The sequence below is a fragment of the Mauremys mutica genome, chromosome 23, assembly GCF_020497125.1.
Source record: "Mauremys mutica isolate MM-2020 ecotype Southern chromosome 23, ASM2049712v1, whole genome shotgun sequence".
Classification (NCBI taxonomy): Eukaryota; Metazoa; Chordata; order Testudines; family Geoemydidae; genus Mauremys; species Mauremys mutica.
The window spans coordinates 21461351-21480770 of record NC_059094.1 but is presented as its reverse complement, the minus strand read 5'-3'; the positions used below and the strand labels follow the sequence as shown (position 1 = coordinate 21480770).

The 19420-nt window shown below is 43.2% G+C and overlaps 1 protein-coding gene across 2 annotated transcripts in view; it reads left to right on the top strand.

Moving 5' to 3' along the window:
• Positions 1 to 19420, top strand: part of LOC123355544 (rhomboid-related protein 2-like) — a 45053-nt gene that overhangs the window by 11335 nt on the left and 14298 nt on the right. Inside the window, exons 4-7 of one of the 2 annotated variants that reach the window (XM_044998141.1) lie at positions 5196 to 5296; positions 7127 to 7187; positions 7751 to 7812; positions 17984 to 18338. In XM_044998141.1, coding sequence (XP_044854076.1) covers positions 5196 to 5296; positions 7127 to 7187; positions 7751 to 7812; positions 17984 to 18163 — 404 coding nt within the window. In that variant the 3' untranslated portion in view covers positions 18164 to 18338. Of the gene's footprint in view, positions 1 to 5195; positions 5297 to 7126; positions 7188 to 7750; positions 7813 to 17983; positions 18339 to 19420 lie in introns of those variants that run through there. The other variant, XM_044998140.1, reaches the window with a different exon arrangement.

The following is a 19420-nucleotide window of genomic DNA, read 5'->3' as shown; positions in this document are numbered from 1 at the left end:
AAAGATCATGTGGTCAGGACCCTAGTCTTAAGACTTGTCTGCAGGATGATGCTTCTGGGCACCGTACTGGTGCAGTAGGATCTGCATCATGGTAGGCTGTCCCCTTTAAAGGTAGTGGTGCTTCGTTGTGAGCCCACCCCAGTCACATGGCATGGCCCTTATAATATTTTGGGAGGTTTTGATATAGACTAAGACATAAGAAATAAGAGGTATTTGTAGAGAGGAAGCAGTCCCAGGAATAAATAATGTTGGGAGAAATTTTATTACTGTTTCTTTAAGGGCCTTGGATCAGGAGCCTTGCAGAATGGGCAAGACAAGGCTCCTCTCTCACCCAACCAACTGGGTATGAGGTGGAAGAAGGGGACTAGTATGCTGCCTCTTCCCTGAGAACAGGGCAGACAACAGCAGGAGAGCACTGCCTGCTGCACCCTCTGAGCCTGAGGACTAACTGGGGTAAGGGGCCAGCTGAAAGTTGATAAGGCCCTACAGCTGTCCCAAATTATAACCCAGCGCAAAGGAGGAGAATGGAAGGCTGCAGTTTTAAGGAGAGAAACTTGAAAATATCACCCAGCCTTGGGAGGAGGGCTGGGACCTCCTGAACAGGAGCAAAAAGTCTATAGGGACTCTTACATGGACCCACAGGAGACATGAACTTCAACTCAGAAGTGAGTTACATGCTGTAGAAAAGTTAATAAATCAGACTCCCACAAAGGTGATATTGGTTTACCAGTCTAGGTAATTAATTGAAATAACCTGAGTTGGTGCTGGAGGCAATGAACCTGCAGGGCCACAAAAAGGGCCATGTTCAAGGGCAGTGCCCCATGACAGGGTCAGTAATGACAAGAGTTCCACCTAATGAACTGCCAGCACCACTTCCTGCAGCAGTGAGGTGTCACTCTCCATTCCAAAATCTGACCTAATCCATCCGTGTTTAGTTTGCGAGATCAGTACAAGGTAGTATAGATAGCGTGGCTGTAGTATAGTTTTAATCCTACCTGAAAAGGTACAAAGAAGGGCAACAAAAATTATTAAAGGCAAGGAACAGCTTCCATATGAGGAGAGATTAAACAGACTGGAACTGTTCAGCTTTGAAAAGAGATGACTAAGGGGAGATAAGATAGATGTCTAAAATATAATGAGTAGTGTGGAGAAAGTGAATAAGGAAATGTTATTTACTCCTTCACATAACACAAGAACTAGAGGTCACCCCATAAAATTAGTAGGCAGCAGCTTTAAAACAAACATAAGAAAGTACTTCTTCACCCAATGTGCAATCAATCTGTGGAACTCATTGCTAGGGTCCAGAAGTACAACTGGGTTCAAAAAAGAATTAAATAAGTTCATGGAGGACAGGTCCATCAATGATTATTAGCCAAGAGGGTCAAGGCTGCAACCCCATTCTTTGAGTGTCCCTAGATCTCTGACTGCCAGAAGCTGGGACGGCATGACAGGGGATGGATCACTTGATAATAGCTTTGATCTGTTCATTCCTTCTGATGCATCTGGCACTGGCCTGTCATAAGACAGGATACTGGGCTAGATGGACCACGGGTCTGACCCAGTATGGCCATGTTTTACCTTTTTTTTTTTTGGAGACCTGTTCTTCATAATCTGTAATCCAGTTCTGCCTTTCCACCAGAGTGCCTTACTCTGATTTATATGCAGACTGGCCTTCCAGATCCAAATGCATAGCCCTGACTCTACCCCCTAAAAAGTAAGGCTTACTTATTTTGAGTTATTTGAGTATATAATTTATAACAGCTTTTATTTTGTCTTTTAAAAAGTTATTTTGGCTGTAGAAATAAAGCATGCCCCCAGGATGCTAGGGTTCCGTTTTATTATGTATTAGCTATAGTTTGAGAAAACTTTAAATGTTTGTTAATTAAAATTTTGATTTTCAATTATCAACATGTTTTTCCTTGCAGCATTCAACACATTTTAGGAAATCTCTTTCTGCAACTTATTTTGGGGATCCCCTTAGAAATGGTTCATAAAGGGCATCGGGTTAGTCTGGTGTATCTCGCAGGAGTGATTGGAGGTCAGTGTGTAATGGGAAATGGGTAAGCTTAAATGAAGAACTGTCTGTATCAGAAAATCAATGTATATTATTGCCACATCTCCTTTCCTGAACAGGACAATCAAAGTTGTTGGTATACTGGATTGTGTAACATAACCAGTTCTCTTGGTGCAGAGAATGTCTGGACTCCAAACTTTTACCATAATAACATACTAGAAAACAACCCTATGTTCCACTCTACTCCACTCAGGTGTTTCTTTCAACTTTATAGCCATTCTCCCTTCCAATTTTTTAACACTCTAATTCATCCATACAGAAATATAAATTCATACCAAGTGTTAGTGGGCAGTATTTTAAAATTAACATCTTTGAAATGGATAAGTAAATTGAATTAATTCTCAATGGAAATAGTAAACTGCTTTTATTGTTCTGCATTCTAAAGTCTCCAGTTTATGGACTCTAGAAAAATAGGCACAGATATTGTTCCTGTAAAAGCACATCTTGAAGTTGGTTATTGTTGCCGTCTTCAGTCGGTTAATTCTGTTAGGCCTGGGCTACACTAGCAGGGGGGTTCAAACTAAGATACGCAACTTCAGCTACACTATTTGCGTAGCTGAAGTTGAAATATCTTAGTTTGACTTACCTGGCTGTCCTCACGGCGGTGAGTCGACTGGTGCGGCTGCCCCATCAACACTGCTTACTCCTCCTGCCGAGGTGGAGTACGGGCGTCAATTAGCGGACTGATTTATCGCATCCAGACGAGACGCAATAAATCGATCCCCAATACATCCAACACTACCTGCCAATCCGGCAGGTAGTATAGACGTACCCTTAGAATTAACATAGCTTCTGTTAATTCTAAATAAAATAAAATGAAAGAAGCAACAACATTGTTCCTCTGTAATCTTACTCCATCACCAAGAAAACAAGACTTGTCTCCTCCCTACTGCTTCTAATTCTAGGTATAATGCTTGGTTACCACTTCTGGTGCTTGTTTTAATACTTCCCTATTAAGGCTGCTAAAATCCTGTTGAATGATAAGACATGCATATTAACAGATTTATAAATATAACTTTTTATTGACAAGTTTCTACTGATGAAAGGTAGAACAGTTCCTTTCTCAGAGGACATTATAAAATGTTGAGTATAAGGGTTTAGTCTGATGGCAGTTATTGCAAAAATTCTCAAACCTCTGTATTCTCATGCATTCAGATGGAACTGCATTCTGAGTTTTATCATATCCTCAAAGCATAGCTTCAGCTGGGAGATCATCGTACAATTGCAGTGTCCATTAAGAGGCCATTCATAGGTCTGGAGCAATGTTCCCTCTAATTTTTCCATTCATGTGCGGAATTAATTTTGTTATGTGCAGCACCAATATTGAGGTAATGTCTGGATGTATGCCACCGGTAGAAACAAAACACTTTATCTATCTATCTATCTATCTATCTATCTATCTGTAAAGGGGACTGTAAAGATTTCCTGGAATCTGACATTTAGGGCCAAACCCTCAGCTGGTGTACAGCAGCGACGAAGTCAGTGGGACTACTTCTATTTACACCAGCTGAGGATTTGACCCTTCAAGTGTATCGTATTAGAACGGCTTCCTTATCACTATTGCAGATGCACAGACTGAAGTCTTATGCACATAACAGGCTTTTCTGAAGAGCAAAAAAAAATGAAATCCTATAATGTGCGACCCATATTTCAGGTTGCGGTTCCCTTTGCTCAGAATTTAATCTGGTGGCTGGCAGTGCAAAGCTGAACCTAAAGTGAGATTCCTCACCCAAATGAAATGAAAACTGTTTGATGTCTTGATGGTATTTTTCTTTGGTTAAAGGTAGTAATGTGTGGTATTTCATGGTTTTGTATAAATCTTGGTTCAGGATGTAGATCAGACTCAATAAAGTATATATTTTTGGCAGATAAAATACTGCTTATCCCCATAAATTGTGTAAACAGAGGCACCACAGAACAAAGAATAGAAACATTTAATTGCTGTAACACAGGATCTTCCTTAAAAAAAGGGGACTGGGGCCGAGGGAGAGGAGCCTGTCCCCACTATAGTCCTGGAGTTGGGGCTGAGGGAGAGGTGCCTCTCCCGTCCCTGCCACAGCCACAGCTGGAGTCAGGGCCAGGGGGGCAGAAGCATGTCTGAGAATCCCCCATTTACACTAGTTTAAACCTCCAAGTGACCTGTGCCCCATGCTGCAGAGAAGGTGAAAAAACCCAGGGTCTCTGCCAATCTGACTCATGGGAAATTCCTTCCCAACCCCAAATATGGTGATCAGTTAGACCCTGAACATGTGGGCAAGACTCACCAGCCAGACACCAGGAAAAGAATTCTCTGTAGTAACTCAGAGCCCTCCCTATCCAGTGTCCCATCACCAGCCATTGGAGATATTTGCTGCTAGCAGTTGGAGATTTGCTACATGCCATTGTGGGCAGTCTCATCCTACTATCCCCTCCATAAACTTATCAAGCTCAGTCTTGATACCAGTTAGGCTTTTTCCCCCATTGCTCCCCTTGGAAGGTTGTTCCAGAACTTCACTCCTCCGATGGTTAGAAACCTTCATCTGATTTCGAGCCTAAACATGTTTATGGCCAGTTTATATCCATTTGTTCTTGTGTCTACATTGGTGCTTAACTTAAATATCTCCTCTCCCTCCCTGGTATTTATCCCTCTGATGTATTTATACAGAGCAATCATATCTTCCTTCAGCCTTCATTTGGTTAGGCTTAACAAGCCAACTTCTTTGAGTCTCCTCTCATAAGGTTGGTTATCCATTCCTTGGCTTATCCTAGTAGCCCTTCTCTGCACCTGTTCCAGTTTGAATTCATCTTTCTTAAAGATGGGAGACCAGAATTGCGCACACTATTGCAGATGAGGATTTATCAATATAACAGTACTAACACTTCTCTGTGTCTACGGGAAATACCTCACCTGGTGCATCCTAGGACGGCATTAGCCTTTTTCACGTCCGCATCACATTGGTGTAGGTAAAACTTTAATTGGCCTTTTTTTCTTCCTGTTTTCTTTTCCCAGTTTCTAATATGTCTGTCAATCTCCTGTAATTTCAGTTGTGATCTTTAGCTTCTATTGATGTAGGGTGCAGAAAATGTCATCTTAAAGTTTCCATTAGGACTCTAGTTCTAAGGACATTTCTGTCTTTTTCAGGTTCCTTGGCTAGCTCAGTCTGTGATCCGCTCCAGGCTCTCGTAGGGGCTTCAGGAGGAGTCTATGCTCTCATTGGAGGATACTTTATGAATGTTTTAGTGGTAAGGAAACAATCAGAAATGCACTGAAAAAAAAACCAGATTCTTTGTGGATCTTTGTTCACTTTTGGATCAATCTTATTTGTGTAAATAAAATGTTCAATTTTTTTCAGCAAAGAGGAATAATTAAGGAAAATGCAACTCCCACATACATATATGCTGAACAAACTGTGTCTGTCCTTGAGAAATCAAAGCTTCATAGATGCTTTTTGTGCTATTAAAAGAGGAAAAAGTGAATTTAGCAGTTGACATCATTTTTCAGCCAAAGTGACATTACACTATAGAAATTGCCATTTACGATCCCATGTAGTGCAGTATTCTGTCTCAACTAGTGGCCAAAATCAGATGCTTTAGAAGTACAAGAAACCCCATAGTGAACAATTATGGAATAAGCTGCAAATAAACAAAAAACAAAGCCAAAAAAACCCCAAACTCTAGGGCTTCAGTTAGAACTTGACTGATGCCCTGAAGCATGAGGGTTTGTATATCCCTTCAAAAAATAATTTTGGCTATATATTCATGTAAATGTCTAATTGTATTGATCTCATTTTGGGTGCAGTAGTTCAGCTTAACCAGGAACTTTAAACCTTTATTTTGTGAATCTTTTATGTCTATCTCCCACACATACCAAAAAGCAATACAAACCCCAGCTTAATCAAACTTGTAGTCTAACATAAAATCTTGGTGACCTCAGCAATTGTTTAGCCAGAATAACTTCCCAAATGCTTGGTATGTGTGACAATCAGATGTTCTGGTCTCTGAGTATAATCAATGTAAAAGCACATGAGGTCTCTGTTAAGGTTTGGCATTGGAATGCAAGTTTTATGAAGCTGGGGTACATACTGATTTTTTGGTGTCTGTGGGAGATGGAAGTGAAAACCGTATGGAGTGTTGGGGAGCATTATCACTAATGTTGTAGGGAAAACAAAGGTGGAAAGGAGTGCAAAGGTCTCTCCCAGTAATTTGTTAGTTTCTTTCTTTTAAGATTTCAGATGAAGTGTCCTGCTACATAACCTTAACTGCAACTAAACATATTTTTGTTTGCTAATTAAGATCTTGGCTTCAGTGATCTCTAGTGTCAGAGAAGCTGACTGTATATTGGGTGGCTTTTTAAAAAATGATGTAGTTTAATCAGTCACCAAAGGTGGGTCCTAGTCTTCTAATTCTAAACATTGCTAAACATTAGTTCATGGAAACATCAGTTCTTCAGCAAATCTTCTCTTAAAAAGTTCAGTCAGCAGTCAAACCTTTCTTTTCTGTGTGATCACAGGCAGTATGAATTATAAATGATACATTAAAGAGTTCACATCACCAGAGTTTTCAAGTAAACAAAGAGGGGGCCTGGTTCAGCAAATAGCATTGAGTCTCCACCACCAAAGGCATGAGAGGCTCTAAAAATTGGTATCCTTTGGGTAAGGCAAAAATATTGTTTTGCTGGATAATCATTCTCAAAGGGCTGACAGTACGTAGATTGCATCTTCTTTTTAATTAATTTTTATCACCAAAAGGCATATAAAAGGACATATGTTTTCATTATAAAATAAGGAAGACTGTGAAAGGTGATAATAGCAGTGGTCTAGTGGATTAAGCTCCTTGTTGTTGGAGTTTGGGCATGCCACTTTCTGGGCCTGTTTCCTCATCTGTAAAGTGGGGAGAATGATACTGACTCTCCTTAGTAAAATGCTTTGTGATTGTTTGAAAGGCACTATAGAAATGTAGGGTGTTACTTAGTGTATATTAATATACCTAAATGGACTGTTTGTGTATGTGTATGCATGTACAAGTCCATGTGTATAATTATATAGCTTAATTGTTTATTTTTTTCTCTCCAAGAACTTCAGAGAAATGATTCCTTTGTTTGGAGTCTTCAGATTGCTCCTCATTGGGATTATAGGTAATTTTAATCCTACCTAGTATGTATGTGAGAATAAAAACTATGCAAGGCACATAGTATTAAACTGTACAAATATGAATGCCCATTTGGAGTCCAAAATACTAATAGTCAGGGAGATATCAGTTGCATATTATTCAGTTTGCTAAAACCACAAAGTAAATGTAAATTGGGGTTAGGTTAAATTATAATGTAAACTGATCTGAGCCTTAAACTATTTAGTGTTGCTTTGCGCTTTTAAATACTACTAATTACCTGTGTAGTGCCACAGCTATGTATGGTGCTTGATAAAATTCTAGCTAAATTTTGCTCTGTTAGAAGGGTGGTACTGAAGTCAATAGGAGTTGGAATCCCGTGGCTGAGTGTAGATTTTTATTTTACTAGCTCCTGCATTTCACTCCAAAAGTGACTGCTTCAATTGTGGGTGATATGATCTCTTTGTAGTTAGCTTTGTAGATGCCACTAGAAGACATACCATGTTGTAACTTACACCCATTATTTGGATTTGTTTCAGAAATGACTTGTCAATTTGAATGAACAATTTTATGATAATTGTGTTTTCTTAGTTGGAACAGATATGGGATTTGCTCTGTACAGAAGATTTATCGCTCCTGTGAATGGGCCTCAAGTAAGTACAGACTTCACTAAAATAGCTTGGATAAATTATAACTAATGTTCTACTAGACCTTAGATTATACCTCAGTATTAAGTATTGGAATTTAGTAGAAAAATATTGTTTTAAATATTGAAAGATTGTGGTGATTCCTGTTGCACCAAGAAACAGAATGGCACATAATCCCAACTATACATACAAAATGATGGGGTCTAAATTAGCTATGACCATTCAAGAAGCTGATCTTTGAGTCATCGTGGATAGTTCTCTGTAAACATCAGCTCAATATATAGTGGCAGTCAAAAAAGCTAACAGAATGTTAGGACCCATTAGGAAAGAGAGAGATAATAAGATGGAAAATATCATAATGCCATTATATAAATCCATACTATGCCCACATCTTGAATACTGCATGATGTTCTGGTTTCCCCATCACAAAAAGGTATATTAGAAATGGAAAAGGTACAGAGAAGGGCAACAAATATGATTATGGGTATGGAATAGCTTTCACATGAGGAGAGAGAAAAAAGACTGGGATTGTTCAGTTTAGGAGAGAGATGACTTAAGAGGGGATATGATAAAGGTCTACAAAATCATGAATGGTGTGGAGAAAGTGAATAGGAAAGTGTTTTTTATCCCTTCACATAACACAAGAACCAGCGCTCACCCAGTGAAATTAATAGGCAGCAGCTTTAAAAACAATATAAGAAAATACTTCTTCATACAACATGCAGTCAACCTGTGGAACTTGTTGCTGGTGGATGTTGTGAAAGCCAAAATTATGACTGGGTTCAAAGAAGAATTAGGTAAATTCATGAAGGATAGGTCCAACAATGGCTATTAGTCAAGATGATCAGGGACTCAACCCCATGCTCTGGGTATCCCTAACCCTCTGACTGCCAGAAGATGGGACTGGATGACAAGGGATAGATTACTCAATAATTGCCTTGTTCATTCCCTCTGAAGCATCTGGTAGTGACCACTGTCAGAATACAGGATACTGGGCTAGATGAACCATTGGTCTGACCCCGTATAGCCATTCTTACATTCTTATGAGAGAAGGTAAACTGTTTTTTTCATAGAGTAATAAATTCTAAGTCAGAAGGGACCATTGTGGTCACATAATCTGATCTCCTGTGTAACACAGGCCAGAGAACTTCCCAGAATAATTGCTAGAAAAAACATCCGATCTTGATTTAAATATTTTCAGTGATGGAGAATTCACCATAACTTTTTTGTAAATTGTTGCAATGGTTAATTACCTTCTATGTCAAAAATGTACACCTTATTTCCAGTCTGAATTTGTCTAGCTTCAGCTTCCAGCCATTTGACTGTGTTATACCTTTTTCTGCTAAATTGAAGAGCCAATTATTAAATATTTGTTCCCCATGTAGATACTTAGAGTGTAATCAAGTCACCCCTTAACCTTCTCTTTGTTAAGATTGAGCTCCTGCAGTCTATCTATTGATCACTATAAGGTATGTTTTCTAATCCTTAATCATTCTTGTGGCTCTTCTCTAAACCCTCTCCAATTTATCAACATCCTTCTCAAATTGTGGACACCAGAACTGGATAATATTCCAGCAATGGTTACACCAATGCCAAATACAGATGTAAAATAACCTCTCTACTTCTACTTGAGATTTCCCTGGATCACATCTTTTGGCCACAGCGTCACACTGGGAGCTCATGTTTAGCTGATTATCCACCATGACACCCAAATCTTTTTCAGTATCACTGCTTTCCAGGATAGTCCCCCATTGTGTAAGTATGGCCTACATTCTTTGTTCCTTCATGTGTAGATTTACATTTACCCGTATAAAAACGCATATTGTTTGCTTGTGCCCAGTTTACCAAGTGATCCAGCTTGCTCTGAATTGGTGACCTGTCCTCTTCATTATTTACAACTTCCCCAACTTTTCTGTCATCTGCAAACTTTATCAGTGACTTTGTATTTTCTCCCAGGTCACTGGAAAAAAATGTTAAATACTGTAGGACCAAGAAGTGATCCCTGAGGGACCCCACTGGAAACAGACCTGCTTAATGATGATTCCTTTGCAACTAAATTTTGAGCCATTTTTTAGTCTTTTGAATGTATGCCATGTTAATTCTATATCGTTGTAGTTTTTAATCAAAATGTTGTGTCAAACGCCTTTCAGAAGTTTATGCATAGTAGGTCAACACTATTGCCTTTATCAACCAAATTTATAATCTCATAAAAATATATAAATTAGTTTTTCAGGATCTATTTTCCATAAACCCATGTTGATTTTCATTCATTACATTACTCTCCTTCAATTCTTTATTAATTGAGTCCTGTATCAGCCACTCCATTATCTTGATCAAGATTGATATCAGTCTGACAAGCCTATAATTACCCAAGTTACCTTGTTTACTCTTTTTAAACATTGGCACAACATTACCTTTCTTCCAGTCTTCTGGAACTTCCCTGGTGCTCCAAGGAAAATCAATTTATTGAAAATCAATGGTCCAGGGAGCTCCTCAAATGGCTTTGTTAAATCTCTTGGATGCAAGTTATCTGGACCTGCTGATTTTTAAAATGTCTAATATTAGTAGCTTCTGTTTATCATTTCCAGAGATACTAATAGAATGGAAAGACTGTTATCACCATATGATGAGAATATCATGTTTTTTCCCAAATACAGAACAGAAATATTTATTGACCACTTCTGACTTTTCTGTATTATTATTAATTCTACCATTTCCATCTAGTAGTGGGCCAATACCATTGTCAGGACTTTTTTGTTCGTAATATATTAAAAAAATTCCTTCTTACTGTCCTTAATTGTGTTAGCCATAGATTTCTGTGTCTCTTTACTTCCCTTCTCAATTATCTACAGTTCCTAACTTCTGAATTATATTCATATACTATCAGCTTTCCATTTGTTCCATTTGTTACTTTTTTTATAGCTGCCTTCATTTCCCCTCTAAACCAGGAGCCTTCTTCCTCAATTGTGGGATTGTGACTTTTTGGCATCTAGTTAGGTGTTCTTTGATGGTTCCCAATTATCATTCACATTTTTCTGATTAAATTCTTCCTCTCAGCTACTTGGCTTATAAAAAGTTGAAGATACATTTGTTAACTTAGATAATGTATAGGCATCCAGAGATGGGATGGGTGCTTATTATATTATCTATATACATTGTAAAAGACGGTTACTCACCGTAGTAACTGTTGTTCTTCGAGATGTGTTGCTCCTATCCATTCCAGTTAGGTGTGCGCGCCGCGCATGCACGGCTCTCCGGAACATTTTTACCCTAGCAACTCCGGCGGGCCGGCTAGGCGCCCCCTGGAGTGGCGCCGCTATGGCGCCTGTTATATACCCCAGCCGGCCCGTCCGCTCCTCAGTTCCTTCTTACCGCCCATGACGGCCAGTTGGAACAGTGGAGTGCTATCTCACCTCCACAGCCCTAGCGTTTCTCCGTATCTGTAGTGTATATAGTTGTTTCACTTAGTTTAATAGTTAAGATTAGTTGAATAAGTTAGTTGTATAGTCGTTATAGTTGTGATAGTAGGGAATTAGAGGGGTTAGCCCTCTTCTTCCACAACCGGTGCGGGCTCATGCCCAAGGCACCGGGCTTTAAGCCCTGTGCGGCTTGTCAGCGGCCTATGCCCATCGGCGACCCGCACGATTCCTGCCTGCGCTGCCTCGGGGAATCGCACAGGACTGATAAGTGCCCAATTTGCACGGCATTCAAGCCGCGCACAAGAAAGGAGCGAGACTCGAGACTTAAACAGCTCCTTACGGAGGCGGCACTTCAGCCCTCCGCTCCGTCCCCGGCACCGCCGAAACCATCCTCGGCGCGCAGCGCACCAGCGGCACCGAGCCATCCCGGTACCGAGGCTCCTAAGGGCACGCAGACGGCACCGAAGTCCCGGCACCGTTCCCTCTCCCCCCAGAGGAAGCGGAAGACAGCGCACCCGGCTCCAAAACCTGCAGCTTCGGGACAGTTTACCCAGCCACCTCCGGCACCGGCTGTGGGTAGTGCACAAGCCGTGCACGGTTCCGCTGACTCCGGCACCGCAAGAGCCGTCAAGTCCGGTACCTCCCTGCTCCCCGGCGCCGGCCGCGGTAGAGCTGCATCTCCCGTTCACCCCTGAAACGTTTGTGACGGCGAGAGAGCTTATTCAGCTCGTAGAGGCACCGAGCCTCCGGCCCCCGGCACCGCCGGTGCGGGCTGTTCAATTGTTGGGCAAGCCTGCCATGATGCGGCCCCAGACCCCTGACGGACGAGAGGGGCGACGCTCCAAACCTCGGACCTGGTCCCGGTCCAGGCAACGGTCGCCGTCACGCCGGTCCCGATCCCGGCACCGATCACAGTCTTGGTACCACACCCCGTCCCGGCACCGGTCGCAGTCCCGGTACCGCTCAGTCTCGCGGTACCGGTCGCACTCCCGGCACCGCTCACGGTCCCGGTCACCGGACCGACGGCACCGACGGAGATCCAGTTCCCAGTACCGCTCTCGCCGTCGCGACTCCCGCAGCCGCTCTCGCCACCGGCGATCAAGGTCACGCTCTGGTTCCCGGTACCGAAGTGACCGACGGTCCAGATCACCGTCCTGGCACCGTGACGGCTGGCACCGCTCCTCAGCACCGTCTGGGGATAAGCTGCCTCATTCAGCGGGGCACTCCATCAGCGCCTCTGCACCCCCGTGGCCTTCGCGTCAGCCATCGGTCGTCTCCCAGGCGGACAGCGAGACAGATCTCCGGGCTCCTACCCAGAGCCAACATCTTGGACACCAGCAGTGGGGTTTCTGGGTCCCCTGGGCCGGCTATGAGTCTCAAGGGCTCCCCTTGTCCCAGCGCCCAGTGGGTGCTGAACGCAGGATACCGGAGGCCACGGTGAGCCGCCCTCCCCCAACACCACTGGGGGAGACCCTACCGTCGTCGGACCCCGCAGGGCTTCCGTCAACCTCACAAGCCCCTGAGCAGCCTCCGACAGAGGTAGTGGTACAGACTCTGTCGTCATCCTCCTCTCCGGACGAGGCAGTGGCGGGCGCCGCTACGGTAGACCCTCCCCCGATCGACCTGCGAGCCCACCAGGACCTTCTCCGCAGGGTGGCAAAGGCCATTGACCTTCCGGTGGCGGAGGTCCCGGAAGATGAAGACCCGGTGACCAACGTCATCGGCGCGGAGGCCCCAACGCGGGTGGCCCTGCCCTTTATTAAGACAATCCAGAAAAATGCCACGACCATCTGGCAGTCGCCGGCGTCTGTCCCCCCTACGGCAAAGGGCATGGAACGTAAATACTCGGTCCCCCCCACGGGATACGAGTATCTCTACACTCACCCCGCTCCGGACTCACTGGTCGTCCAGTCCGTTAACGACCGTGAGCAGCATGGACAGCCAGCCCCAGCGCCGAAGTCGAAGGACGCCAGGTGCATGGACTTGTTGGGCCGCAAGGTGTATTCGGCGGGGGGTCTCCAGCTGCGCATTGCAAACCAGCTGGCCATCTTAGCCCGGTACGCCTTCGACATTTTCGTGTCCCTCACGAAATACACGGAACTGATCCCGACGGATTCCCGCCGGGAATTTTTGGCTCTGGTCGAAGAGGGCAGGACAGCCTCCTGCTCTTCCATCCAGGCTGCTCTGGATTCGGCGGACTCAGGGGCCAGAACCCTGGCCTCTGGAGTAACTATGCGGCGCATCTCCTGGCTGCAGTCCTCCACCTTGCCGCCGGAGGTGCAGTATACCCTCCAGGACCTGCCCTTTGAGACTCACGGCCTGTTCTCAGAGAAAACAGACTCGAGGATACAGACCCTGAAGGACGGTCGTGTGGCTATCCGCACTCTGGGTATGCACACACCAGCTACCCAGAGGTGCTCCTTCCGCCAACAGCAGCCCTTCCGGCCTTTTACCCAAGCCAGGTCAAGGCCTTATAATAGTCGGCGCAACGGCCTCAACCGCCGTAGACCTTCAGGCAGCAGGCGCAACCAGGCCCAGGCGTCGTCCAAGGCCCCGCAAGGGCCCAAACAGCAATTTTGATGGGACGCCCGAGGATGGCTCATCAGTCTATTCCCAGGATCCAACCCCTTTATTTTGCAACCGCCTTTCCCACTTCCTCCCGGCGTGGTCCCAAATCACGTCGGACAGCTGGGTACTCCGTACTATCCAGTATGGTTACCACCTTCAGTTTATTTCGCCCCCTCCTTCCCACGCACCTTCCCCGTCCCTCTTCAGGGACCCCTCTCACAAGCAATACCTCTTGCAAGAGGTCGAGACTCTGTTGAGGTTGGGTGCCATAGAGGAGGTGCCGCAAGACAGGCGGGGCAGGAGATTCTATTCCCGTTATTTTCTCATCCCCAAGGCGAAAGGAGGCCTCAGACCCATACTGGACCTCCGGGAGCTCAACAAATACATGATCAAGCTCAAATTTCGCATGGTGACCTTGGGGACCATCATTCCCTCCCTGGATCCGGGAGACTGGTTTGCCGTCCTCGACATGAAGGACGCATACTTCCATATTGCTATTTACCCTCCCCATCGACGCTACCTGCGTTTTGTGGTCAACGGTGCGCACTACCAGTTTGCGGTGCTACCCTTCGGCCTATCCACCGCTCCGAGGGTCTTCACCAAATGCATGGCAGTGATTGCTGCAGACCTCCGCCGTCGTCGAGTTCACGTCTACCCTTATCTCGACGACTGGCTGGTTCGCGGGCCATCCCGCCAATTGGTAACAGACCAAGTTGCCGAGATACTCTCCCTATTTCGGGCACTGGGCCTTCTCGTCAATGTGGAGAAGTCCTCACTGACTCCATCTCAGAGGGTGGAGTTTATTGGAGCGGTCCTCGACTCCACGGTGGCCAGGGCCTGTCTCCCTCGCGCCCGGCACCAGACGATGGTCTCCATCATCCGAGACCTGCACGCTTTTCCCACTACGACGGTTCGGTCCTGCCTACGCCTCCTGGGCCACATGGCGTCGTGCACGTTCGTCACCGCCTATGCGAGGCTGCACCTTCGCCCATTTCAATCATGGCTGGCGTCAGTGTACCGCCCACACCGCGACTCGATGGACAGAGTAGTCACGGTCACGAAGCCTACCCTCGCTTCGCTCGGTTGGTGGCTGAACCCAGAGGTCGTATGTGCAGGAGTCCCGTTCCGCCCTCCTCGTCCGTCCGTGACTCTGACGACAGATGCCTCAGCGTTGGGATGGGGGGCACACCTGGGCGACCTACACACCCAGGGCCTCTGGTCGCCCCAGGAGCTCTCCCTCCACATCAACGTCAGGGAGCTGCGGGCAATTCACCTGGCGTGCCACGCCTTCCACACCCGTCTGCGAGGCCAATGCGTAGCGGTGTTCACGGACAACACCACAGCGATGTTTTATGTGATTGTAATTACATTGTAATAAGCTGTTACCTCTGTCTGAGACCAAGATTTTTGGTATATTTTAAAGGCTTCTTTCCTTGTAGAAGCTGTATCCAGCCATGAAACTGGCTACATATTTAATAAAATACTATCTTTATGGAATAAAGCATGGCATATAGATTTCTCCACTATACTGTCAATGTACTTGTGTAGTAATTCTTGCAGGTAACTTACTACTGATTAAGATAACTGCGGATCTATGTTAAACTCAGAGTAAGTAAAGCAAGACTTTTATCCCTTGCTGTCTATTGCTTAATCACAATGGGCATACTAAGAGAAGTATAGTTGTGTTTAAGAATTACTATGTATTTGAGCATGGACAGCACACTCATCTTTCAGAACAAATGGCAGACAAGGGCACTGCCCTTGAACTATTTAAATTGTAATAAATAGCAAAGTCCCCATAAATAATTTTTTATGAAGAATGGTGTGGGGAGGAAGAGGTGTGGTGGAAGAGAGGTTGAAGGAGTGGTAAACCAGGTCAGGAATACTGTTCTGTTAACATAGGGGCTCCTGGTATAAAGCAGGAAGGAAATTAGGACATGCCTAGGCATGCATCTTGAGCACAGGCATGGAGAAGAATAGAAGAGAGGTAGCCAGGAGCAAGGAGGGAGCCCAGAAGGCAGAAGCCCGAAAAACAGACAAGGAGTTTGAATTTAATGTGGAAGGTGAGAAAACCACTAAGGGACTTAAAGAAGGGACAGATGTGGTAGGAGCAGTGGTGATTTTTACAGAATACTTTGGAACAATTGAGGGGTGTGAGAGATGAGGTCAGAAAGGCTGCCACAGGTGAAGTGAGACTTGACTGACATGGTCAAGGGTTTGGAGTGTGGGAATAGAGGAACAGGTGGATTCTGAAGATGTTGAAGAGACAAAATTGGTAGGATTTATTGACAGAATCCATGTTGCAGAGAAGAGAACAGAGGAGTTCAAAAACACACTGAGATTAATTCTTTGAGGACAGGGAGGATGGTGGTATTGCCCACAGTGATAGAAAGAAGACTACGTTCAGTTTTCTTCATGTTGAGTTCAAGCTGATTGCAATATATCCAAAAGGAAATATTGGAGACACAGCTGGAGATGGTGTGACTGAGTGGAGATGGGGAGGTAGATGTGAAAGACATCAGCATAGAGGTGATGGATTAGATGCCCCCAGGGGTAATATGAAAAGGGAAAATAAGGCCAAATGAAAGAGGTCTGAGGGACATTGTCAGTGAACCCTGTTCAGATGTAGACTTCTTATTGTTCAAGAACTTCACTGGGACAGAATGGACTAATGTACTTTCACCCCTACAGACTTACACTGAAATCCTGATTATGACACAAGATATTTGTTGTTCTCAGCCTTGCCCTTAAATTATTTGGGGCAGGGACATGTTATATTTGCCCCCATTATGTAGCTCAATTTAAACTATTAACTGACAGTGCTATACATGAATATCTTTGTCTCAAGAGTCACTGATAATTTGACAATGAAATGACAGCATGGACTACATTAAGTCAGTTATTTCTGATTCAAATAGCTGCATTTCAGTTATAGACAATGTTATTTACATTATAAACGTAACTCACAATTTGTGATTAGCAAACTCTGCTAGACACCTGGGACTGGATAGCTGGCTTGTTGGCGTCAACATTGAGTGACAACATATATGTATTCCATACACACTTGAAGCTAACATGACATCTGCTTGCTCCGAAGTCTCTCTTGCCAGCTACATTAATCCCTTATTTCCTTAAGTATTAAATTTACCTACTAAGTTTAAAACTCCATTTGTAGTAGTTGGGCAGTGCTACAGGTATATTGTCAAACTAAATCTGTATTTTGGACTATGGCATCTTATTATCTGGTTAGAAATCTCTTCTATTATAATATTCAAAATTTCCTCTCTTTCTGAGAAGTAATCAGCCTTGTTCTACTGTGACCCAGTACCTGGCTGCACAAACAGCAGCGGAAGCACAGATTAACACACTATTCCTGGACCTCTCTTTAATAATCAGTTACTCTCATAACAAGGAAGTAAACATGGCATAGCTGATCGTTTGTGGCCATCCTGATGATGCAAGTGTGTGTGTGTGTGTGTGTATTTCATGATGCATTCTTACCTCAGTTCTATCTAATATATCTAATTTTCTTCTTTCTTTCATCTAGGTTTTCATACTGCACTCATCACTGTGGTAACTCAGTGCTTTACATCTATAACTTTCCTGCTCATCCTGAGTATTTTTGTATATCACCTGCAGCCATGCCACCTTATACTGTGACTTTTCATATCTCAAGTTAAGCAGGGTTGGGCTTGGTCACACTCTAAACTGGAAACCTCCAAGGAATTTCTATATACTGTGCACACTGACTTTTAGCGAATCAGTAGGGAACCATGTTCCCTTAGAGTCAGTTCTGAAGGAATGTCCCAGCATGGCATTAGGGACATGCATATTTTGGATGAGGCATAAAACTGTGATCAAAGATGTCATGACTGTCTTCATAAATTATATCCAAATTCTAGCCAAATTCCCAGTTCTGAATAATTTAATTCTACCTCCCTAGATTCATACCTGCAGTTTTAATTTGATATGTAGCTGTACACTATTAAACAGCTACTGCCTTCCATCAGAGTAGCTACATTTAAATACTAATGATCCCTAAGTATCCTTTACCTATCTCATAGGCATGTGTTAAAGCTAAAGTAATATTTATAAGTGCTTTCAAATCCTTGGATGAATAATGTTATAGAAGTGCTGGTATTCCTCAGTCTTGAAATGTAACTTAACAGTTTACTTCTTTTTCTCTTAAGGTGTCCTTTGTGGCTCACATTGCTGGTGGCCTAGCTGGGATGTCAATAGGTTATGTCATTTTCAGCTGCTTTGATAAGAACTTTATAAAAGATCCAAGATTTTGGATCTCCATTGTTGCTTATTTAGTCTTTCTGGTGTTTGCTGTATTTTTCAATATCTTTCTTTCACCAGCAAACTAAACTGCACCACCCAAAAAAGAAACACTTAAATCATCAGGAAAACAACTTAAAAAAAGAAAAATTACAGTTTTATAACTACAAAGGGACTCCATAAATGTTGCTTTTTTAAATAATGGTTATGTACAGACTTTAATTTTTAAAGCATTATGCCATCATTTTTATGGTTATCCTATCTCAGAAATGAAATATAGTTATTAAAATATGACCTTTTCAAAATTATATGTAACCTTTTCTATTTTCTATTGCTTTTTATACTGTTAAATTAAATAAACATCAAGGGTTCCTGGTTGCTTTGGAATAATTAATGCAGCTTTTGTTTTGAGCTTTTGTGACATGATTCAGTAAATTACTTCTTCCAATACCAGCTTTCTAACCTCAAAACCAGAAGAAAAATGTTGATCAGCACAATAAAGAATTCTTTTAGAGAAAAAAATTATGGTGTCAGTTTTTTTACAGTTGAGTAGCAAGTGTGATGATTCTTGATCTTTGTCATGTATAGTCAAAGCCTCAGGTACTTGGACACAGACTGTAAGTCCAGTCTGCTGCAATGTCTCTGGATTTTGTGACATTCTGCTTCAACAGACTGGAAATTCAGTGGCAGCTCCATTCATTTTAAAAAAAGAGATTTGACAGGAATGACGACTTATACTATTGTGGGCAAGTTTTTCAAAACTGCCTTCTTCAGGGTTTCTTGCATCTTCTTCTGAAGTACTCAGAAGTTACCACTGTTAGAGACAGGGTACAAAACTTGATGGACCACTGGTCTGTTCCAGTATTGCAGGTTTTATGTGCCAAAAAAATATGAACATGAAGATGCTGCTGTACTGGTTGTCATCATCTTTATATTAAACTTTATTTTAGGTTGTGCAGTCTTCAGTGTGCTGCGCAGTTATATATTGATAATGCAGCACATTGCTAGTACCGGTAGTTGGATGTTTTGGCAGCTTGGTTTACACATCTGAGGAGGCATGAAAGCTAGTTTGTGGTTGTGGAACAGGAACATTCTCTAGATGTTTCTGCTAAAGTTATCAGCACTGAAAGAGTTGTTGACATCTTAATTGCCATTATGATCCAGACTTGATATCCTAGTGAGATAAAGGGGACACTTGTCAGAGCTATTGGTTTGTTTGTAGAATAAGGAAAACAACACTTCAGATTACATTTGATTCATATTTCAAAGTTATTTTTACAAACTGAGGGTTACATACACTTTTAATGGAATTCTGGAGTCTAGAACAATGATTGGGCAAAAAGTGG